The sequence below is a fragment of the Helobdella robusta genome, assembly GCF_000326865.2.
Source record: "Helobdella robusta unplaced genomic scaffold HELROscaffold_100, whole genome shotgun sequence".
NCBI lineage: Eukaryota > Metazoa > Annelida > Clitellata > Rhynchobdellida > Glossiphoniidae > Helobdella > Helobdella robusta.
This window is the reverse complement of record NW_008703572.1, coordinates 11378-37161: the sequence shown is the minus strand read 5'-3', so window position 1 is coordinate 37161 and position 25784 is coordinate 11378. Positions and strand designations below refer to the sequence as shown.

General features: G+C 35.3%; 2 protein-coding genes across 2 annotated transcripts in view; one reads left to right on the top strand and one right to left on the bottom strand.

Moving 5' to 3' along the window:
- Positions 1-2520: 2520 nt before the first annotated feature.
- HELRODRAFT_183140 (hypothetical protein) lies at positions 2521-5170 on the bottom strand (the record flags this gene model as incomplete). The annotated part of the gene is made up of 5 exons (XM_009012180.1): positions 2521-2712; positions 3075-3286; positions 4212-4367; positions 4561-4837; positions 4934-5170. 5 exons carry the CDS (start codon positions 5168-5170, stop codon positions 2521-2523), a joined length of 1074 nt encoding a protein of 357 aa, XP_009010428.1.
- Positions 5171-25663: 20493 nt separating this feature from the next.
- Positions 25664-25784, top strand: part of HELRODRAFT_183138 (hypothetical protein) — a gene marked incomplete at both ends in the record, with an annotated part of 1466 nt that continues 1345 nt past the window's right edge. The window contains one exon of the mRNA XM_009012179.1: positions 25664-25757. Coding sequence (XP_009010427.1) covers positions 25664-25757 — 94 coding nt within the window. The remainder of the gene's footprint in view (positions 25758-25784) is intronic.

Sequence of the window (25784 nt, the reverse complement as noted above, 5' to 3'; positions counted from 1 at the left end):
CAATGAAGATCCAACAACGTTTGACTAATGTGATCAAACTTCAAACGGCCACTAACAATCCTGGCCGCTCTGTTCTGAATTGACTGTAGAGAAGACAATGTACTGTTTGATACTCCATAGAAAACACTGTTACAGTAGTCCAACTTTGAATGAACAAATGCATGAACCAAACATTTCAATGTGTCATTATCTAATGAGTTTTTAACTTGATTAAGCCTTCTAAGCTGAAATGAGCACTCCTTACTAAGCTTTTTGGCATGAAAATTCATTGACATATTTTGATCCAATACGATCCCCAAGTCACCAACGGAGGAACAAAAATTAACATCCGACCCAGATATGTTGATGGACTTAACATCAATTTTCTCCAGCTGTTGCCAGGTACCAATCAAAAGTAGTTGAGTTTTACCTTCGTTCATCTTCAATCTGTTATCTATCATCCACCCATTGAGTTTTTCGATGCAACATACAAATCTATCAACTTCATCTTCAAACGTTGTATTACATGCAATCGGAACAATTATTTGCACATCGTCAGCAAACGCATGATACTTGAAATTAAATTCCTCAATAATTGGGAACATATCAGCTGTATAAAGTAAAAACAACAAAGGCCCAAGGACTGAGCCCTGAGGAACTCCAGACGTGACTATCTCAACATCTGACAACCCGTTGTTAAAGAAAACCTGCTGAGTCCTTCCAATCAGGTATGATTCAAACCATGAGGCTACTACATGAGAGACACCAAAAAAGTATTTCAATTTATCAACAAGGTGTGATCAACGCAATCAAAGGCAGCACTCATGTCCAATAAAGCCAACAATGAAACTTAGTGTTGATCCATAGCTGCAAATAATGTAGACGTAACATCAATTAAAACTGTCTCAGTTGAATGGTTCTGCCTATAGCCCGATTGGTGAACAGGCATCAAATTATGTCTATTCAGATGACTTAAGAATTGCCCCAAAACAATACGTTCAAGAACCTTAGACAAAAACAACAGATTGGATATTGGACGGAAATTAGAAATATCACTTTTATCAAGGGATGACTTTTTTAATATAGGAGTTACAACAGCGTGTTTCAGAGGATTAGGAAAACAACCAGTTCTTAAACACAAGTTAACAAAAAATGTCAAGAATGGAATAAACAAGTCGATATATGATTTAAAAACTTGAGTCGGAATAAAATCATTTGAAAAAGATTTTGTTGGAGATCCTAAAACAATTTTTTTAATTTCGTCACCCGAGCACAAAGAAAACGCAGAGAACAACTCATCAGACCGAAACCTACAATGAGAAAAGACTGGTACAATCGAGGAAGCTGTTAAGTCCATCACCCTCTTAATCTTATCCTTGAAAAAAGAAGCAAAATCAGATGGCGTAAAATTAATTGATTCACTCAAACTATGGCTATCCGAGAATTTACCAAACAATTTACTCACCATGTTCCACAATAATTTAGGCCTGGACTTATTCATCTGTATCAAATTTTTCCAATACAAATTCCTTTTGTCCGAGAAAAGAGAACTTTTGTTCATTAGTGCATTTCTCCAAGCAATTTTATTAGCCTCACTCGGGATATGACGATAAACACGTTCAAGTTTACGACACAATCTTTTGCATATTCTGCACTGATCATCAAACCAAGGAGAATTATAGAAGCTATTGGTTTTAACATAATGCAACGGGGCAACAACATCAATTATTGACTGCATACTAGACATGAATTTTGAATAAACAATCTCTGGATCACCATCAGTAAAAGGACCACCAACAAAAGACTGGGAAACAAGACGGGCAAATAATTCACTATAAATCCTATTCCATGATCGCACCAATCGTTCAACAATCCTCGTCCGACGATGAACAAACGGAAAATCAACTCTGATAAAACTGTGGTCAGAATGGACATTACTAGGAAAGACTGTGCAATCACAAGAAGGAAAATCAGCAGACGAAACAACAAGATCAAGTGTAGCACCAGATGAATGGGTAGGACCAACAACCCAATTACAAACATGAAACGATTCAAAAATATCCAACAAAGAAACTGTATTCCTGTCATTCAATCTTTCAACATGTATATTGAAATCACCTACTATCAACAACAAATCAGCACACACAGAAATATACTCCATAATTGTAGTAAATTCACTAAAGAACAACGCAGAAACAGATTCAGACCCAGGACGATAAATGGACAACAGAATTACTTTAGAATTTCTCAATGAAAAAACAATGGCCAGTGTCTCAAATGTTTGAACAACAGGAAGCTCAATTTTCCTAAAACCAAAAGAACACTTAAAAAAGACAATAATGCCACCATGATAGGGATCATTTGGCCTCAAACGATCAACACAAACATAATCAGGCGGCATAGCTAACTGGATTATATTATGATCTAAAGAACCGTGCCAGGACTCAACAACAACAAAGAAATCAAGATCATCAGACAATAAATCATAAACGACACCAAGCTTATTAACAATAGACCTCATATTATACAAACCCATTTTAATTATTGAGCAGTGACTACTTTGGGAAACTTGATTATTTTCCACCGTCCGATAGGGCCTCTGACCTTGTATAAAAAATCATTATCTTCAACATTTTTAGACTTGGCTTTATCCAACAGCGATTTCAATTCAACACGCTGTTCAGGGCTTAGATCATGACTTACCCTAATATTTTGTAAGTCACCTTCAAGCAACTTCAATACATATTAATGTAAATATTTTTGCATTATCATTTAATTCTTTATATTTGTTATTTTTGAAATCAGCAGCTTTTATTGCGGCCGAAGTGTAACCAATATATCTTTCAGCAAGCGTGTGAGCGAATGTTACATCCCACGATAAACAAGACCATGGGACGAGTATATAACCATCTGGTCTGTTGTTACTGTCGGAAATTAGACCTGCAGGTTCTGTGCTAGGAACTGCCCTTATTCAAGCTGAACCAAGTTCACTTTTTACAGCCATCTTGCCTTATCCTGGGGCGATATATTCAGCTCCTCCAGTTGAGACATCGATTTATTCTAGAAAGGTTCATTCCATATTTTTGTGAGCTCACATCTATGCTGTTTACGTTACCATATATAAAACACCAGTGGTTAAAAGTTTCAATCCTCAGATGGTCCTCAAATTCTCCATCGTCCGGCAGTAGATTAGTTTGAAGGGTCGCCGTGGCCGCGGCTGAAGACAAGAAAGCAGATGATGCCAAATCAGCTTCGACGCCCAATCCCAATCCCTCCATACCAACGGGAAAAACTGCCTGAGTCCATCCTTTATCGTCAAAAAAATATTAAAAATAGATTAGAGTCCCATACGAAGTTCATTGTTGAATAAATTAGAAAAATCTTTAGGAGGGTTTGGCGAAGTCCTAAGAAAATAAGAAAGTCTTGGGATAAAAGTTGTTTGAGTGATAAGAAGAAGAGCATCATGTTTATTAATTTTTTCCGTCATCGACATAATATATTTAAACTCTTCAAACTTTTTAGACTAAAAATTGGTATGGCAATCACCTTGAAAAATAATGGCACCCAAAAAATCAAGGTCGAATGTTTTAATTTTATTAATATTATGAAAACAATTTCTGTAGCTGACCACGTAGTTATTTCACATTTCTTTATATTAAGTTTCAACCTGTAGTGATTGCAATTGTTATTGATAAATTCTATGTCATCAGATAAGTTTTTAATACACCCTCCCAGAGCCACATCGTCCAAATATGCTACAACAAATCTTGAACGAAAAGATTTGATCAGAGGGTTAATTGCTAATGCAAAAAGTAGAGGACCTAGAGGATCACCCTGTTGAACACTCTCGGCAGATAAAACAATATCATTGCCAAACGATAGGAATGAATTTGCATCATAAGCCAGCCAACAGAAGTTATAAATCTCCGAAAGTTGAGATTTCACGCAGCTGAGCATGTGGTCACGACACAATAAATTAAAAGCATTGGAAAAATCCAGTTTTATAAAACCCTCGCTTTCACTCATGTTGTTCACAAACCGCCGGACAGCGTGTATCGCTCCCTCTGCGCCACCGCTAACTCCTACACCGACCTTTTCTGGTTGGAGAATTGGGGTAATTTTTTCCTTAATAACCAAAAGAGCGCATTTAGCGGACCAACGTCTCCACACACAACCAAAAGCAATGGGCCTAATTCCACCATCTTTCTTTAACAGTGCTATCAGTATCCCACCAAACATATATGGAACCACCTCAAGAGGACAAACACCATTTAGCAAAAGGTTTATGAAACAAGTCACTGCGTTGATAAGCTCGGTGGTTTCGGTTTTTTCATGCGCCATATCTTTTAGATGCTGGGGGGTTAGGTCGTCTCTTCCACCGGAAGTTCCTTTTGGAAATTGTCTTAGACACAGCATCAGTTGCTGAGCAGTAATAGAGACGCTAAAATTTTCCTTTTATAAACTGAGTTTGCTGTCAGCCGGGGTATTGTAGTGCTTTTTTTAAAGCATTGAGAGTATCGTCAGAGTTCGGAGCCATGGTGTCCGTTGATGACAAAATTTTCATGGCATTTCGAATATTACCTTTTTCACTTTTGCTTTTAACCATGGCACAAATTTTTGGTTGACGACCTCCTCCCCTTTCATCTTTTAAAACAGGTTTCATGGCTTTTACCTCGAATGGGCCACTAGTAAAAGCATCGAGCCTACTGTTGATTTGAACGCTGATATTACGACCTCTTCCTCCTCGGGGATCTTCATAAAGCACCATTTTTGGAAGGAATAACAATTTAAACCATACCGTGGATTCAGATGGGTGATCACATATATTTTTCAGCATGTTGATAAAAACTTGACCAAACTTACCACGCCAGTGTTTTGGTATGTGGTTAATCAAACGGTAGTTTGATGACATTTAAAAAAAGGATTTGTCAAATGAATCTTAGCTTTCGCTTACAGCAGTCTTTATTGTTTTCGGTTTAACACCCGCCATTGACAAATTCCCAATTCGACCCCCAACCGATTTCCTGCCTGCAACCGAGGGTGGCATTTTCAATGAACAAGAGCACTCCGTACCCTTCACTTTTCCACCGTTTTTGACGAGAGTTCCGTCATGTCTCGACCTGTTATGTTTGAAGCAGACATGACAACGGGTGAAGGAGGCCGATTGAGACGCGGAACCCTGGCTGGACATGTTGATGTTGTAACTTAATTGGCAAAAATTTATTAGTTTATATATTTTAGCAGGTTGAGTCGTTAAAATCTTGATTATATTTAAAAACCTAATTATATTAAGATATTTTTATTATAAAGTTATTGTGAAGCTCACGTGCAATTAACAAACAAAAAAATAGGTACAAACACACCCGACCAATGACAATAATTTCACAAATGGCCGGCACGTATCTTGCCTAAGACGGCAATATCAACTCTCAGCGCCTCTAGCCACAACAGTGCTCTTAGCTTAAACACAAATTATAATCAAAACTTATGAACTGGTGTGAAAGATTGAATAATCAATATAAAAAACAAAACTAAAACGCGTCATTTAATACGAGGTTAATGAATATCAGATAATACAAAACAATGCGAAATGTGTACATGCACAATACATACTATTACGCTATGCGCAACTGTTATGACCATGTAATTTGAATATGTATGTAATTAATCAATCAATCATCTTTTAGCGTCTAGGAACCCAGTTCTCCGAGGTAGGACTTTGTTTTCTTTGCCATCAATTTTTTGCGCCAAATTAGACGATCAGTTGTATATATTTCGAGAGCTTTCATGTCTTGCTCGATTGTTTACGACCAGGATTTTTTTGAACGGCCTTTGGGACGTGTGCCAGGTACTTCAACATCTGCAAGAAAAGTTATGGCACTGTTTTCACTTCGTTTGACATGACCAAACCACCGCAGACGGTGTTGCCGGCATTCGTCCTTTATATCATCTAAACCAGCACGACGCAGAATTTCGGTGGATTTGATGTGGTCCTTCAGACTAATTCGTTGCATCCATCGAAGCATTTTCATGTCGGTTCGTTGAAGTTGTTGTTCCAGTTTGGTTGTCATTGGCCATGTTTCTGCACCATATAACACCGGACGTATCACAGATTTATAAAGTCTTGATCATAGTGGTAGTGGGATGTCACACCGCATCAATATAGAGGCAAGGAGATGCCATTTATTCCAGGCTACACGTATGCGTGCTCGAACGGCAGCTTCAGCTGTTCCAGTACAATCCAGAACATTCCCTAGATATTGAAACGATGTTACTTTCTCTACCTTAATGGCTTCAAAAACATTGCAATTTCGAATTTGTTGTGGATTGATGCAAGCAGGACAAACAAAATTGGACACTTTAGATAAAGTACCAATATTTTTGAACAACGTTTGTGACACCACTGGTTACACTGCTGACACTTGATTGAATTGTTACCTACACCAGCTTTACAAACTGAACTGGGCCCTCGTCCAGTAGATGTGGATCACCAGTGCTCATTGCTTTGGTTTTGCTGATGTTGACTTTGAATCCATGATCGGCGAGTCTGGTGTTCCAATCTTGCTGCATTCTGCTCAGACGTGGCTGTTAAAACGATATCATCAGCATATACTGGATTCCAAATGTCACTAGTGCGTATCGGTTTTGTGATTTCTTCCATCACAGTTATAAATAACAGTGGACTGAGAATCAAGCCTTGGTGAACTCCAACGCCGATATCAAATGCATCTGTGTTTCCAACCGTTGTGCTGACGAGAGTCTTAGTATTCGTATACATTTCTATCACAAGTTGAACAAGATATTCTGGAATGAGTTGTCGACGTAGATTCCACCTGATTGCTTCACGGGGAGCTCGATCAAATGCTTTTTCAAGGTCTACAAAAATATGTGATAGTTGTTGATGCTTTGCGAGGTACTTCTCTTGCAGTTGCCGAAGGATGTGAATTGCATCAATTGTTGATTTCTCCGCTAGGTAACCAATTTATAAATTCCGATTGTGATGCACGACGTTAATCTTTTCTCATTGATTTTTTCGACAATTTCCAGGGAGTGTTCTAAAAGACGTGTACCCCGATATGATGAACAGTTCAATGGATCACCTTTGCCTTTGTATAGCAGAACTGTCATGCTATAGTTCTATTCAGTCGGCATTGAGCAATTTCTCCACACTTCACGGCAAAGTTATTGTAACGTTTGGATACCTGCAGTACCAGATGCTTTGATTATGTTATTTGTGAGTCCAGAGGGCCCTGCTGCCTTTCCATCCTTCATAGCTTTCAGAGCTTCTGTAAGCTCCTCTACAGTGATGTCTGGAATCGGAACTTCGATGCGTCAAAGTTGTAATTAATGTTAATTGTCAATATATATAATTAATGTTAATTGAAATTATTATAAAAAAATATAAAAAATTATATTAAGAATTTAGCTTGGACCCATACAATAAAAATTGAAATGTTAAAAATTTTATGATAAAATTAAGTATGATATTACTGTAAAATAGAAGAACACGGATAAAACTAGGCTAATATTAAACTAATATTTATCTAAACCCGTTTAAAATGATAGAAATAAAACCAAAATATTGAAAACCGAAAAAAATTATAAAAACTGTAAAAAATAATAATAAATATAAAAAAGGAAATACATGCAGTTTAGTTAGGAGATAAAATAATTTAGTTAATAAAATTTAAAATAAAATATGAGTATTAAATATCAAAATAAAACTGGTTTAAAATGATAGAACGAAAACCAAAATATTTAAAACCGTAGAAAAATAATAAAAACCGTAAGCAATAATAATAAATAAATAAAAGAAATATATGCAGTTTAGTTTGGAGTTAAAATAATTAAATTAATAAAATTTAAAATAAAATACTAATATTGAACATCAAAATAAAAAAAAATTGACAAGCTATGAAAATTGACCAGCCTGCGCGAAAACCCATAATAGAAGGTGTTTTACGCAGTTGAGGTTAGTGCAAGAGGTGTTGGTTGTTCAATGTACAGCTTTTTGAAGGATTTTGGCTTCTTTTATACTGTAAAAATCTGCAGGCGTGCCAGAAAGTTCACATATCAACATATCATAATGTGAGTTATATCGACTAGCCAAGTAACAAGTAATACGATGAGCTGAATCTGGGATTGTTGAAAAATCGGAAGCTTTACGCGCAAACAAGCTCGTCTGTTAATTATTTAAACTCGCATTCCTTTTTCTTCGTACACAAGCATATCCAGTAAGACACTTGTTCGTCTGTGAGTCCCAGGTTCTTCAAACAATTCGATCGTCTTTTACCCGCCAAACCCACATCCTTCAAAAAGCTGTACACTGAACAACCAACAACACCTCTTGTTCAAACAACCGTTTCCCAAAGCGGTATGGGTTGGCAAGAAATCTTGTCTAGATTTCCTTTGTCGGTATTTCTTTGACCGCACTCTTTCCACTTGACGCAGCTGGCTCAGTTTTACTCTGATGTCATTTCTCAACTGAGCTAGACCATCACGTTCTTCTCCATTTGACATTTTCCATAATTCCTTCAGGCGTTTTTGCTCGCTTTTTAGCTGATTAATTTCCCTCTGCCTTCTTGACATCATTTCAATAGGTTTGACCAATGTTTCACGAAACCAAACAGATTTGCACATTTTTCATACAAAAAATCTATGAACAAACGGACATCAGATGAACTGCTCGCCATAAAGGTCCTGATGATTTCAGCGTCCAATTTAGACCATACTACTCTCTCTGAGGCTGGAGGAAATTTAATGCGTTTTCTGACTGGACATTCTACCGAATCCGACGCGTGGAATCCACTTACACTGTGGATTTCATCCTGGTAAGTAGATTTCGCCGTCTTTTTGAACACAAGATTCGAGCGTTGCGACGTACTTGACAGACATCCAATCTTAGTTTGATGCACTTTCAATCCCCTTGAAAATGTGAAACCTCTTCTACATACACATTTATGTATGTATGTATGTATGTATGTATGCATGTATGTATGTATGTATGTATGTATTCAATTCAATAATGAGTTTATTCAGCAAAAAGCTAGGAGACCCGAAGATATGACTTGTTGGGCCACCATAAAATTTGCACCAAAAATTATAAATTGAAAAGAAATGTTCATATTTCACAATGAAATAATGATAGTTCTGTAAATAAGAAAAAATAAGATTAATTAAATTATTTAAGTATTAATAAACTTTCTTAAAATTAAATAAATATAAAGTACATAACGGAAAACAATCGCATTAACAGAGGACATGGTTGAAATAATTAGACTGAATGAGCAAATAGATAGATTTTCTAAATAGAGCAAGGGAAGAAGAATTTTTAGTAGTCATCGGTAATGAATTCCAAAGACGCATAGAGATATATAAGACGGAGTTGAGAAAAAAATTTGTTCTAGGTTTCAAAAAGTAAAATTCAGAATTAGAACGTAAACAATTTTGCCTAGTATTTATAAATAAATTAATCTGGTCTTTAAGAGATTGACAATAATTTAATTTATATATTTTAAAAAAAGATAGTAATAGATAAATAATATGTAGTTGGTTTATGGTAAGGATATTTGCTGTTTTATAGTATGAACTTACATGGTCAAATCTCTTTAATTTAAACAGAATGCGAAGAAAAAAAATTTGAGCTAGAGTTAAAATATGAAGGTTTGATTTAGATGTACCACCCCAAACAGAAACACAATAAGTCAAATAAGGAAGAATAAGAGAGTTATATAAAGTTGTTAAAATAAATCTAGGAAATTTAAATCTCAATCGATAAATAAGACCCAAGTTTTTAGACAGTTTACAAGAGATATGTTTGATATGATTCAACCAAGATAAGTTAGAAGACAAAATAACTCCCAAAAATTTAAATGACTCAACCCTTTCAGTAGTAATATTATTTAAATATATAACTGGATAAACAATATCTGTTCTAATTTTAGGACCAAATAATATAAAACATGTTTTACTTAAATTGATACGTAGATTATTTGAAACAACCCAATCGTAAACAAAATTTAGTTCGTAGTTAATTACCAAAACAAGTACATTAAAATCCGAGTGAGAATAGAGAAGAGTGGTGTCATCAGCAAATAAAATAAATTTTAAAATGTTGGAAGAGTAAACAAAATCATTAATATAAATATTAAAAAGTAAAGGGCCCAAAATAGAACCTTGAGGAACACCCGATTTAATAGAAGACAACGAAGACATGGAACTACCAATAGAAACAAATTGAGAGCGATCATTTAAATATGAAGAGAACCAATTATAAGCTAAACCACGAATACCAAATGAATATAACTTGTACAATAAAATACTGTGATCTAAAGAGTCAAAAGCCTTGCAAAGATCTATTAAAACCCCAATAGAGTATTTTTTAAATTCGAGTGCATGAGTAACAAAATTAATAACGTCTGAATCAGCAAACTCAGTTGACAACTTTTCACGAAAACCATATTGATTTAAACAAATAATATTATGATAATTTAAAAATTTATTAAGGCGATTTAAAATAATTTTTTCAATTAATTTTGACAAACTAGAAAGAACAGAAATAGGGCGATAATTATTAATAGAATGACGGTCACCAGATTTAAATAAAGGCAGCACTTTTGAAATTTTCAGACAATTAGGGAAGTGACCAGTTTTAAAAGATAAAATAACTAAATGAAACAACGGAAATAAGACACTTTGAAAAATATTTTTTAATAAAAAGTTTGAAATAAAATCATTACCACAACTATATGTGTTATCAAAATTTTTTACAACATCAATAATTTCAAATGGCAGACATTCAAACAAAACGAAAAAATTTGAGATACTAGGAGAAAAAATTTTTTTAAAGTTACATTTAGGATCAGATGAATTTGAAACATTTTGATTGTTTAAAGATGAAAAATGATTATTAAAATGATTACATAATAAAAAATCATCATTGATAATTTGATCATTGACAATAATATTAAGAGGTGACGAATGCTTTAACCCTAAACATGATTTAAGAAGTTTCCAGGTTAGTCTACTGTTTGATTTGCATTTAGTGAATTGGTTGTTAAAATAAGAAAATTCGGATAATTTACATAACTTTAGAAAAATGTTTTTATATTTGGTGTATACCAATCTATCCGACGGCGAGCCTGAACTTAGGTAAATTTTATATAATTTATTTTTTGTTACCGATGAAGTAATTAAACCCTTTGTGATCCAAGGCTTTTTTTTAAGAGTTTTTTTCCGAGAGATACTACAGCATTTAATTACAGCATTTTTTATGATGCCAATAAATAATTCAAAAGCTTCATCGGTCTGAGAGCAATTCAAAACTAAACTCCAATCATAATACTTAAGATGTAAATTTAGTTTATCAATGTTATAAAAATTATAATTAAAGGAAGGAATGTATAAGTTGGGTATATTAATAACAGGAGAATGAAAAGAAGTAAATATAGGAAAGTGGTCTGACATTGAGGAAAAAATAACACCAGATTTATGAAAAGAAATGTTGTTAGTGAAAATGTTGTCTAACAAAGATGAATTAGTAGTAGTAACACGTGTTGCAGTCGTAATCAAAGAATTAAAACCAAAGAAGCTTAAAGAATTGATGAATACAGTGGATATATGTTTATAATCGTCACAAAATAAGTTAATGTTGAAGTCACCGATAATGTAAATATATTTAAATAAACCAGGATTAATATTTATGAGTAAAGATTTTAAATCATTCAAAAATAAATTAACATCAGTAGAAGGAGGACGATACATAACAATAAACAAATAATTACAGCTAATATTTGAAAACACTTCAACTATTAATAACTCAAAAGTAGGAGAATAAGATAATAAATCATCCCGAACAACATAATTTAAATGACTTTTAATAAATAAACCAACACCACCACCTAGGTTACCTATGCGATTTTTAGATACAAAATTAAAATTAGGCAAATTAATTAAATTAGCGGTCTGATCACATAACCAAGTTTCACTTACAGCTACCAAATCAAAATTACCACCACAATAATCAAGCAAAACATTCAACTCAATCATTTTGTTAAACATACTTCGAATGTTAATGTGAAAAACAGAAAAAGAATTCGGATTAATAAATGCATAAACCTTATCCGGAGGTAAAAAAGAACACACATTATTTAAATCATTCAACAAATTACTATCAGGATCAACATCATCAAGCCGACCAGGTTTAACTTCATTATTGTCAGGTGCCATCTATCAGATGAATATAAATTGGCCATTGTTCATCATTTTTCATATTGAGATAAAGGTTATTAGAAACATCATTCTTCATGTTTGTTGTTGTTTTTGTCATCGGTATTTTTGGCGTTGAACCTCCATTCTTTGACGATGATATGTTGCAAAATAACGTCCGGATTTTTCATCTTAGCAGCATCGCTACTTTCAACGCATACCCTGAACATCGTAGACTCGCAATCGTCGTTGTTTGGACTTTCATTGGCGGGAGAATCTGTGCGTTTCAGTACTGGAAAACATGAAATGACATTTATATCAATGGATTTTAAATATTCCATAACATCGTTTCTGTGGCACTTTTGAACATTGCTCATTGAAAAAAATGATTTTTTTATGAGCATTTTATTAGCTTTAATTTTGCATAATTCGTCATTTTTCTTGTTACCAATTATTTTTCTAACTGGTTTTTCCATCATATTCTCTGTAGCAGATTTTATGATGCTTCCATTATTGACGTTACTTCGTTCAACCATCTCTGGAGTGATGTTTAATCTTGGTCGTTTTTTTGACTCAACAACTGTGAATGGTTGGTCGATATTTTCAGTTGGAGTTCTCACAACATCTGCCCATAGAGTACTGTTGTTGCTGCCGTTATTGTCGCCGCTGTTGTTGCTGCTGAAATTGTTGTTGTTGTTAACTCTGTTGTCAATAAAATGCTTTTGTTTAGTTTGCTTAGTTGGTGGGACAATTTCCAGCGTATGATATTCAGGTGCGCTGGTCGGTTTGCTGGCAAGATAGTTTACATAGTTTATATTCATATTTTCTAATAGTTTCGCTATGTACAACTCTTGCTTGTACAATTTTCTTTAATTTCCAATTTAATTATATTGAAATTTACATTTAATATATTATCCATACTGGGAATTTTAGAAAAATTAGCACTTACGTAGGTTGGTAGAGATTCCAATAAATTGTTTTTGTTCAATTGCAAGATAATTGTAACAATATCAAGCATTTTGTCCTCTTTTTTATTGCTCTTCGCAGAATTTTTTTCTATGTTTGCAAACTTCATTTTTAACAAATTCTAAGTCATTTTTTAAAGTTTTAAATGCAGTAGTAATATCGTCAGAAGTGTGAAAATCAACAACATTTGAAATAAACACGTCATTTTGAAGTAAATTTAAGTTATTTATCAAAAAATATAAAACTTCATTCACCGACAAATTACCTTTAGACGCCATTTTTATCATTCATCCTATCCTATGTATGTATGTGTGTGTGTGTGTGTGTGTGTGTGTGTGTGTGTGTGTGTATGTGTATGTGTGTATGTATGTATGTGCGAGCCCTTGGTTAAAAACAATAGCCATAAAAACTATCATTTCGCCCCTGCTCAACAGATAATATTAGTGTACAGGGTCTCGCACAGAAGGGCACTTAGCAATGTTCTCTAAAATACAAAATGAATTAAACTTTTGTAACAACAACGATATATTTTGCTTTATATAAATTTTATCATTGGGATCACCAGATTTTTCAACTATTTTAGTAGCAATGTTATCAAAAAATAATTGTGTCTGTTTATCCACTGGGCCAAATGTCTCCACACAGATCGGAACAAAAACTCTCGTATTGTCGTTTAAATCTTTATACTTAGTATTTTTGAAATCAGCAGCCTTCACCGCGGCGGAACCTTGCTCCATAGCCGTGTAATTGATGTACCTTTCGGCTAACGTGTGAGGGAACGTCACATCCCATGATAAACAACAGCCTTGGGACCACGGTACCAGGGTGTAACCATCTGGCCTGAAGTTGCTTTCAGATAGTAGGCCTGCTGGTTCCTTAACGGCGGGTATATCTGCTTTCTGGAATAATTTGCATATATAATCATTCATGGCAGAGTTTCTTGCTTGTCTTCCTGAACCAAGCCTACACGATAAACCATGGTGACCCAACTGAGAAACATCCGCCCCACACAAGCATCTGTAACCTGACACCACCGGCAACCCAAGTCTCAAGCATAAACTCACTCTAATAGAACCATTGTCGAGCCTTGTACCACAAGCTGTACTGGGAATGGCCCTTAGCCAAGCAGACCCCAATTCAGTTCTGACGGCCATCAACCTGGCCTTATCTGAGGGAGAGTCATTTAATTCCTCCAGTTTCTATTTTGAAACATTCAAAGATGGTTCATTCCATTTCTTCTGCGAACACACATTTATGTCCATTATATCTCCGTAAACCGTGCACCAACGCCAAAATGTTTCAAGTCTCAAATCATCCTGGTATGCTACATCCATTGGTAAGATTTTATCCTGGAGGGCTGCCGCGGCCGATGACAAAAATGCTGACGGTGCCAACTCGGCCACGACACCCAAACCCAGTCCACCCATATTTACCGGCAATATAGCCTGCTTCCAACCTTTATCATCAAAAAACACATTAAATATTTTCTGAAAACCCATGCGTAGTTCGTTGTTGAATTCATCAGACTTTTGTTGAGACGGGCCAGGAGATGTACGTAAAAAGTATGACAGCCTTGGAATGAATGCTGCCTGCGTCAACAGGACAAGGGCGTCATGCTTGCCAATCTCCGTCATCATTGACATAATATGTTTAAAATCCTCCAGCTTTTTAGCCCAAAAATTATCATGGCGTTTTCCTCTACAAACTATCGAACCCAAAAATTCTAGGTCATTCATCTCAATTCTTTTAATATTTGATTGGGCGAGAGATAAAGCTGTTGAATTTGTAATGATTTCGCATTTTTTTAAATTCAACTTGAGACCATATTCACGACCATTACTGTTGATCAATTCCACATCATCCATTAGGTCCTTTACACATCCCCCCAACGCAATATCGTCCAAGTATGCGACAACAAATTTAGATCGAAATGCCTTTACCAGTGGGTCGATCGACAGCGAAAAGAGCAACGGTCCCAAAGGATCCCCTTGTTGCACACCTTCTGATGAAAAAATTATGCTGTTACCAAGTGACAGGAGTGTACGCCAACCAGCAAAAATTGAAAATTTCTGGGAGCCGAGATTTGACGCATTGAAGCATATGGTCACGACGAATCGAATTGAAAGCATTTGAAAAATCAAGTTTTAGAAAGCCTTCATCTTCCTTCATATTATTGACGAATCGCCTGACAGCGTGTATCGCTCCTTCTGCTCCACCGCTAATCCCGACACCGACCTGCTGAGGCTGGAGAATTGGACCCACCCTGTCCTTGATGACCAATAGCGCACATTTTGCAGCCCAGCGTCTCCATACACATCCAATGGCAATAGGTCTGACACCACCATCCTTCTTTGACAAGGCCACCAATCTCCCGCCAAACAAGTATGGAACTACCTCGGGTGGACAAACGCCACTCAACAGCAGATTGATAAAACCGGTCATGGCACTGATAAGTTCTGCTGTTTCTATTTTATCATGCGTTAAATCTCTTAAATGCTGTGGGGTTAGGCCATCTCTACCTCCTGAGGTTCCTTTTGGAAACTGCCTCAAGCACAGCATAATTTGTTGGGGATTAACTGTAACGCTTGTCGATTCTTTGTTGGGACTTAGTTTTCTGTCCAACGGAGCGGGAGGTTGTTTGTCCTTTAGGGAGTTGATAGTGTCTGTCGAATCCGGAGCCATCGTATCCGTCGATGCTAAAATCCTCATAGCATTTCTCACGTTTCCCTGTTCTATTTTGCATTTGACTAAAGCACTAAGCTTTGGTTTACGAACCCTTTTATCTTGCCCCTTTACAATTGGTTCGACAGATTTCATCAACTCTTCCAATGAGCCCTCTCCAAAAGCATCTAATCTGCTATTAATTTTTGCGCTGATGTTTTTTTTTCCTCCTCCTCGAAGATCCTTTCGGAGAATCAAGCGGGGAATGAATAGCAACCTGAACCAGAGAATGGCATTTGATGGGTTATCACAGATGTTTTTCAAAATATCCTTCAACATCCGGCCAAACTTACCACGTGATTGCTTGGGCACATGGTCAACTAACCGACAGCCCGATGATTTTTCAAAAAAATTTTCAGCCAGTGACGATTTACTCTTCATATCGACAGCGGTATCAAGGACCCTTGAGTCTTCACTCGTCTTTGAGATGTTGGCGTTGACGACATTGAGCGACCTTCCTTTTCTGCTCGAAGGTGGGTGCTTCAAAGATCCGGATATTCTGAGCCTTTCACTTTTCCGCCATGTCTAACGAGAGTACCATCCTGCCTCACTTTAAAATGTTTATAACACACATGGCACAGAGTGAGGGAAGTCGTGCTTGGTACATGTCCTTGACTCAACATTAAGAAACCAGCAACGCAAACTGTTATTATTATTGTAAACTGTACATAAGGCTTATAACATAAAATTATTGTAATTATTATTATTGTAAACTGTACATAAGGCTTATAACATAAAAAATTGTAGAAAGACAACTTTAAAACCAAGCACCTGTGTGCCGCTTAAATTATATTACATAAATATAACTATATAACTTAAAATTAAAACCGGATATATAACTTAAGATTAAATACGAACATTTAATTAAATTTAATTAAAATTAAAATAAATGTGGATAAATAATTTTAAATACGAATTTATTCGAATTTATAACATAAAATCTAAATCTGCCAACCTGTGCGGAGACCAATACACATGCATGCATGCATGCATGTATGTATGTATGTATGTATGTATGTATGTATGTATGTATGTATGTATGTATGTATGTATTTATGTATGTATTTATGTATGTATTTATGTATGTGTGTATGTGTGTATGTATGTTAAAACCAAAACATGAGTGACTCTAAACCGTCAAACATCAATTAACAAATGGATTAACACTTTGATTTGTCGTTAATTGCACATGTCGGCATTCAGCTGGATATTTTCAAGCACACAGACACGCAGGAACCGCTGCAACAAGCACGAAATGTGGTTAGTTGCGAAAAACAGTTCCCTGCTGTCGCCTGATCTGACGCTGATCATTTTACATATTGCCTTAAGAAATATAAGGGTGTTGGGGTCTATCGGGCCAAGAACCTCGATACATATTGGCAAGAATTCCATCGAGGGAAGGGCATTCCCATATTTTTTCATTTTCTCGTCCGCTGCCCTGGCCGCGGCCAAACCGCATTCTTTACTTGTCAGGTTTACATATCGTTCGGCAAGGGTGCCAGGGACCGTAACATCACACGCCAAACATCTACCGGCTCTCCAAGGTATTAGTGCGCATCCGTCCGGGCGCCTACCATCATGCGCAGAAATGCCGGATGGTTCCTTGAGAACCGGGATTGAAGCCTTGGAAAAGAGCCGACAAATGTAGTCGTTTAATGCTGAGTGACGTAGTTGACGGCCCCCACCCAGGCGACAAACCAAACCGTGGTGCCCAAACTCGTCCGCCCCAGCGCCACATCGGCACGTTTATTTATTTTTAATGACCAGGCCAAGTCTGAAGCCAATGGCAAATCTCGCAGACTCGTCGTCAAGCCTGGTGTCCACAGAGGTGTATGTATGTATGTGTGTGTGTGTGTGTTTGTGTGTGTGTGTGTGTGTGTGTGTATGTAGAAACTCAATCAATCAATCAATCAATCAATCAATCAATCAATCAATCAATCAATCAATCATCAATCAATCAATCAATCAATCAATCAATTACCTTATAAAGCGCCATTTCCGCGATGTTCAACAGTAAATTTTGAAAACAGATGGGTCTTGAGATCCGCTCTGAACTTCGCAAGTGATGGAGAAGTAGTCAGAAAAGTAGGTAGAGAGTTCCAGAGAAAAGGACCAGAAAAAGCAAAAGCAGATTTGGCAAAAGAGTGTTTAACACGAGTTAAGAAAAAGCGAGAAGAAGAAGACGATCGTAAACCGGGGCGTTTAGGTTCAATTAATATATCTGATAAATACTTAGGAAATAATTTAGATTGAGACTTATACATGAACGTGCAAATTTTAAAAATTATTCTATATTTTATAGGTAGCCAGTGAACAAGATATGGAGATATATGAGAAAAGAAAGGGGCACGAGCAACTAAACGAGCAGCAGAGTTAAAAGCTTTACTTAAAGGATAGAGTATAGAGTCAGGAAGAGTCTACCATAGTAGAGCGAGTTACAATAATCAATCCTAGATAAGACTAACGAAGTAACAAGAAGGAGAAGAGTTGGATCATCAAGAGAAGGCAAAAGTTTTTTTATTCTAAGTAGATGAAAGTAAGAGCTTCTAGCAACACTATTAATCTGAGAAGAGAGAGACATAGTAGAATCAAAGGTAAAACCTAGACTACGAAACTTATGAGAGACATCAAGAGTTTTAGAATCAGGTAAGATAATAGGAAAAATAGTAATAGAGTGTTTAGATTTATTAAAACAAATTAATTCAAACTTAGAAGGATTAAGTTTAAGACACATAGAGTCAGACCAAGCGATAATTGAAGAAAGACATAGAGATAAATTATGAAGAACACTATTGAGATTAGATAGAGGAAAATAAGTATAAATGTAAGAATCATCAGCATATAGTTGACTAGAGAAAGAAAAGTTATTAATAATACGAGGTAGTTCAGAAGTATAGAGTATAAATAGAAGAGGGCCAAGGATAGAACCCTGAGGTACCCCGAAAGTAAGAGTAGAGGAGTTAGAAGTAGAATTATTAAGAACAACGGGAGAAAAACGATTACAGAGATAAGAAGAAAACCAAGATAAACAAGAATCAGTAATATTAAAAGAAAGATGCAGCAGTCTCAAGAGAATAGTATGGTCAACAGTATCAAAAGCCGAGGAAAAGTCAAGAGCAAGAAGAAGAATAAGATTACTATTGTCACTAGAGAGAAGGATATCATTGTGTATTTTAAGTAAAGAAGTTTCAGTTCTGTGAGCAGGTCTGAAACCAGATTGAGATACAGGTAGCAAGGTGTTAAAGTCTAGATAGGATGACAGTTGATTAAAAACTACTTTTTCTATTATTTTAGAGATGAAAGTAATATTAGTTACAGGTCTATAATTAGATAAAGAGGTAGGATCTAAGGATGAGTTTTTAAGAATAAGAATAACAATAGAATTCTTATAAGAAGTAGGAAATTTAGAGGTGGGAAGAGATAAATTAACTAATTTGAGAATGATTGGATAAAATATTGAAGAAAATTCTTTAAGTAAATTAGAAGGAAGTAGATCTAGAGAACAGGTTGTAGACGACATAGAATTAATAATTTTAGTTAGTTCTAAAAGATTTATTGGAGTAAATACAGAAAAAAGATTCAGTAGTAAGTTTAGTAAAGTTATGAGAAGTAAAATTAGAATTAGATGTTCTTAAAGAAGTAATTTTATTTACAAAAAAGTCATGAAACTGTTGAGCAGAAAAAGATGAGTGAGAGGATTTTTTATGTAGAAGTTTAGATAGAACAGACCACCTATTTTTAGATGTTGAAGCAGATGTTATACAATTTCTAAGAAAAGTAGAGTGTTTAGAGAATAGTAGATATTTATAATTAATCAATTCAGATTCATAAATAGAATAAAGAGAGTTAGATGGATTTAACCTATAGGCTTTCTCCAGTCTTCTAACACTTTTCTTGGCTACTACACAAGCATAATCAAACCAAGGAGCCTTACGAGAATAGAGCCTATAAGTAAAAGATTTAAAAGGAATAAGCTTATCAAGAATAGAAGTAATGTAGATATTAAAAGCATAGACAAAATCATCAACATCAGAAAATAAGGTAGTATCAAAAATAGTTTCAGTAAGAGATTGAAGAAAATTATCTTTATTAAGAGAAGACCAGCATCTTTTAGAAATAGACATAGATGAATTTGAAGGAAGAAAATCTAATGAAAAAACAGATTCAATAAGAAGGTGATCAGAATAAGGAACAGAGCTAGCAGAGATATTAATAGGCTTAGAAAAAGATGAAGCTATAATAAAATCAATAGTGTTACCAGAAGTATGTGTAGGAAAGGAACAATATTGAGTTAAGTTAAAAAGAGACAAAATATCATTAAATCTACGAGTGTAAGAACATGATAAATTATTGAAGTGCAAGTTGAAATCACCAGAGATGTAGAAAGGAATAGAAAAAGAGTAGAGGGATTCAGCGAGTGAGTAGAATTCATCTAAAAATAAATAGAGAGAAGAAGAAGGAGGGCGATAGATTACAGCAATATAAAAAGATAGAGAAGAAGACTTAAGAGATACAGCAAGACATTCAAAAGAAGATAAATTAAAGGAAGTATTAATGGAAGCAGTAAATAGAGATTTATAGAATAGACAGATACCCCCATAAGAAGAATGAGTAGATGATAGAAGATTTTTTGGAGGTCAAGGAGAGTTCAAGGAAGCTGTAACCATCAGGAGTAGCAAGAATAAGAGAGGGAGAGTTAGGGTCCTCGTGCCAAGTTTCAGTAAGAGTAAAAAAATCAGGTAAGGAGGAAGAGATTATTTGATGGATATAGAGCGATTTTTTATTAATTGATCTTATGTTAATATTAAACAGTGAAAATGTAGAGGTAGGTTGGATATTGGTACTTTTAAATATAGTTATATTATTTAAACTAATAGAATTAGAATTATTATTCTTATCATTAGTATTAATTACATTAGAGTGGGATTCAATAAAGTTATTCTTATTATACTTGCTATTAGCATTATTATTATTAATATAATTATGGTTACTAACTATATTTATTTTTTTTGTTAGAGTTAGATTTATTGTTTTTATTGTTATTATTAGACCTAAGATTAAAGTAAAAAATTCGCCGCTGAACTACTCTCGTCGGAGACAAAGGAGTGTTAGAAGGCTTAAGAGAAAGTCTCTAGAATAAGACACAATAATATTTACAAGTTAAAAAAAAAGATATAGAAAGATATAGAAAAAAATAGTCATAGTAAAAAAGAAGAGAACTCACTTGTTCAGAAGCAAAAAACAAGAATCCACCCAAATTACAAAACCACCGAGAAAATGTGCTGCCATCACGCTAAACGTAACGAGCGTTCAGCGAGAGTCTTCAGAGGAAGAATTTCTGTCAACGAGTGTTTCGGCCTTTTAACTTCCTGACACTCTCGAGAAACAGGCCACATCCAGTGATCAGTTGGATGTCTCTTGCTGAACAAACAATTTGTATCGCGTTGAATCTCCTCCTTTTATACTGTAAAAATTTATCCAGTAAGACGCTTGCTCGGCTGTATGTCCTATGTTCTTCATACAACTCGATCGTCTTTTACCTGCCAAGCCCAAATCCTTCAAAAAGCTGTACATTGAACAACCAACACCTCTTGCACCAACCTCAACTGCGTACAACAAACACCTTAACCCACGTTGTGTTATTTCACCAACATGCTCTTCATACTTGGCTGTTTTTTTAGCGTGGCTTGCTGTTATATTAGCCACATACGGTACAGTCAATTTGACCAGAACAACAGTGTCTGCCGACACCGACTGCACCACCACGTCGGGTCTCGCTCCTGTATCCTTTATGAACGCTGGGTAATTTTTCATGCCATCCATATCTGCCGTGACCTTCCAATCTCTGCCGTTATAAAAAATACTTCTTCCGTTGCATACTTCATTTTTTGTTTGAACCAGCTCACCCTCTCTTAGAAAATGGATTTTTTTTAGTTTGCCCAGTGGCCTTGAATTCACCTCGTCACAAACATTGGAAATGAGTTCCACTAGTGTTTTCAATACTTTATTGTGCCTCCACGTATAACGTCCATGACTGAATGCGTACTTGCAAGACGCCATTACGTGGGCCACTGTTTCCATTTCTCCACATAAGCTACACATAGCTTCTCCTGTCACCTTCCATCTAGCAAAATTTGCTCCTGATAGTAACTGATCATACATGGCTCTTATAATGAACGCCACTCTTAATGGAGCCATGTTCCACATATCATTCCACGTTAAACTTCTCTGTAGCACACCCTCCCACGTTGTCCACCTGCCTTGTTGATTTTGTTGTACGGCTGTCACCACTCGTTCCATGTCGTATTCTTTCCTTCTTTCGTTTATAATCATCTGTCCCTTCAGTTTAGTTGATGCCTTTGACCACCACGTATTTAAAAACCAGCCCACTCCATGTCCTCTACTTTGAACGGCTCCCACAATTTCCTTAACCTTTAATGCCTCCTCCGCGACTTTTATTTCTTTATCTGCGTTCCATTTTTTCCCTGTTTTTAACGTATGTATGTATGTATGTATGTATGTATGTATGTATGTATGTATGTATGTATGTATGTATGTATGTATGTATGTATGTATGTATGTATGTATGTATGTATGTATGTATGCATGCATGCATGCATGCATGCATGCATGCATGTATGTATGTATGCATGCATGCATGTAATGCATGCATGCATGTATTATTATTATTATTAATGAAACATTTATAAGCGCTAATTAAAATCAAAAAGTTCTCAAAAGCGCTATCTATAATCAAACAAAGTCAAAAAAGAAAAAAAGTACATTCAATAGCGGTAGTAACAAACAAATAATTATTCACTTAACAACAAAATCAAAGCGAAAATAAGTAAGTTTTAAGTTTCTTTTTAAAATCATGAAGTTTCAAATCTTTAGTTCTAAAAGATCTCGGTAAGCTGTTCCAAACCATTGGTCCAGATATTGCAAAATCTCTTGATGCTATCTGCAGATTGACATCAGGTACAACCAGCAAAATGCCATCATCTGATCTAAGGTTCATACCACTCATCATTATAGACTTTTCTTTTATTTTATCTATCAAATAACTTGGTAACAAGCCATGCACAGTTTTATACATTAAAATACATATTTTATATTTAATTCTTTTCTTTATAGTTAGCCAATGAAGACCCTTAAGAATTGGCGTAATATGGTTAAATTTGAGACCTCCAACAATCAATTTAGCTGCTCTATTCTGAATAGATTGAATTGCAGAAATAGACCTATCTGGCAAACCGTAAAACAGACCATTGCAATAGTCCAATCGTGAATGAACCAATGCATGCACCAAGGTATGAATAGCAGATTTATCCAATGACTTACGGAGTTTATAGAGTTCTCGAATCTGTCCAGAGCATGAATTTGTTATCATCTTTATATGATCAGCATTGATAATCTAGAATCAAGAATGAAACCCAGATTAGTTGCTTTGTCACTAAATTCTATTTTAACATCTCCTATTTTCACTGAATCGATATTAAGTTTCATCAGCTGCTGCCATGTACCTATTGGAACAAATTTTGACTTCAGCTGATTTAATCTAAGACCATTGTTTGACATCCAATTTTCAATGTTATTTAGGCAGGTTACAAGTTTGTTGATTTCAGATTGCAGTAATTCTGGCTTATTACTAACTATAATCTGAATATCATCAGCATAGGCATGATATTTAAAACCGAAATTACCAATTACTTTAAAAACTTCAGCGGTATACATGATAAAAAGAATAGGCCCAAGCACTGAACCTTGTGGCACTCCTGATGTTAAAACAGTTTCATTAGATAACACATTATTGAAAACTACTTGTTGCTTTCTGTCAAACAGATATGATCTGAACCATTTGATAACAGTACCGGAAATACCATAATCATGAACCAATTTTTCCAAGAGAATCTGATGGTCTACACAATCAAATGCCGCACTCATATCTAAAAACGCGACTAGAGCCACATGTTGTTTGTCCAAAGCAGCAAACAACTCAGAAAACACATAAAGCAGTGCAGTTTCTGTTGGATGATAGCGGCGATATCCAGATTGGTGAACTGGCAGCAGGTTGTTTACATTCAAATGATTCAAGAGCTGTTTGGCAACCACTCGTTCAAATATCTTGGAAATGAAACAGATGTTGGAAATCGGTCTATAACTAGACAAATCATTTCGATCCATATTCACTTTCTTTAAAACTGGATAAACCATAGCATGCTTACAACCATTAGGAAATGTACCACTGCTCAGACTCAGATTTAAGATGCTGGTAAGAAAAACGATGAATAAATCAATATATTTCTTTAAAATATGGGTCGGAAAGACATCTATCATTCATGTTTTTGATGGCAAACTGAGTACAATTTTAACGTCAGATTCTGTTAAAAGCATAAAGTCAGGAAAAGAACAATTCCCATTGTACTGAGCTTGACAAATAGTCGGACAATTACTCACATTGGTAGACTGTTTAATTTTATTTACTTTATCATTAAAACACTTTAAGAATTGAGACGATTCTAAACCAACAATTTCACTCAATGACTGACCAGTGACCTGATTACAAAGGACTTTATTAATAACATTCCATAGTTTTTAGGAGATCCACTATTGTCTGCAACAAGTCTTTTCCAATAACTGTTTTTTTTTTGTGAAAAAAGCCTAGATTTATTTTTCAGAGCTGCTATCCACTCATTTTTACATTTCTCTGTCTGATATTTTCTGTAATTCCTTTCTTTCTTTCGACAAAGTCTTTTGAAAGATTTACAATCACCATCATACCATGTAGCATTAACATCACATCTGACTTCTGCAAAACGAAGTGGAGCAACTGCATCAGCCAATTTCTTGAGTTCAGAACTCATCATATCAAACTCAATATTAATATTATTGCTTTGGCAAGACCTTGATAATGGAGAAGTCTGTATATATATAATGAGATTGCTTTCATTTAGGTATTTCCAGGATCTAACTTGTTTCTTGACTATTTTAGGACGCTTATGAGTTAATGGTATATTAACCTGAATTAAACTATGGTCTGAAAAAGTCCCACTGGGAAAAATCTTAATATCTGAAATCTGAAAATCTTGAGAAAAAATAATCAGATCAAGAATACCTCCATGTTCATGAGTCGGTTCGTCGATCAAATTTTTTAATTGAAACATTTCTAATATTTCCAATAAATTTACAGTATGACGATCTTCCTGTTTCTCAAGGTGAATGTTGAAATCACCCAAAAGTATGATATTTAAATTAAACATACATGCATGTATGTATGATACATACATACATACATGCATGTATGTATGTATGTATGTATGTATGTATGTATGTATGTATGTATGTATGTATGTATGTATGTATGTATGTATGTATGTATGTATGTATGTATGTGTGTATGTATGAACGCATAATTGATCAGAACTATAAGGAAGTAATAATCATATCCGGGTTCAGCTTTAATCTATGTTAAACGCTTCGCACAGAAGGTATTTTAACGCTCCATCCAAAAAAACAGAAAGAATTATATTTTTGAAGTAAAATAGAGAAAGGTGTGTGTGTGTATGTATGTATGTATGTATGTATATATGTATATATGTATGTATGTTAAAATCAAAACATGATGAGTGACACTGAACCGTCAAACATCAAGTAACAAATGGATTAACACTTTATTTGTCGTTAATTGCACATGTCGGCATTCAGCTGATTATTTTCAAGCACACAGACACGCAGATGTTACGGTCCCTGGCACCCTCGCCGAACGATACGTAAACCTGACAAGTAAAGAATGCGGTTTGGCCGCGGCCAGGGCAGCGGACGAGAAAATGAAAAAATATGGGAACGCCCTCCCCTCGATGGAATTCTTGCCAATATGCATCGAGGTTCTTGGCCCGATGGACCCCAACACC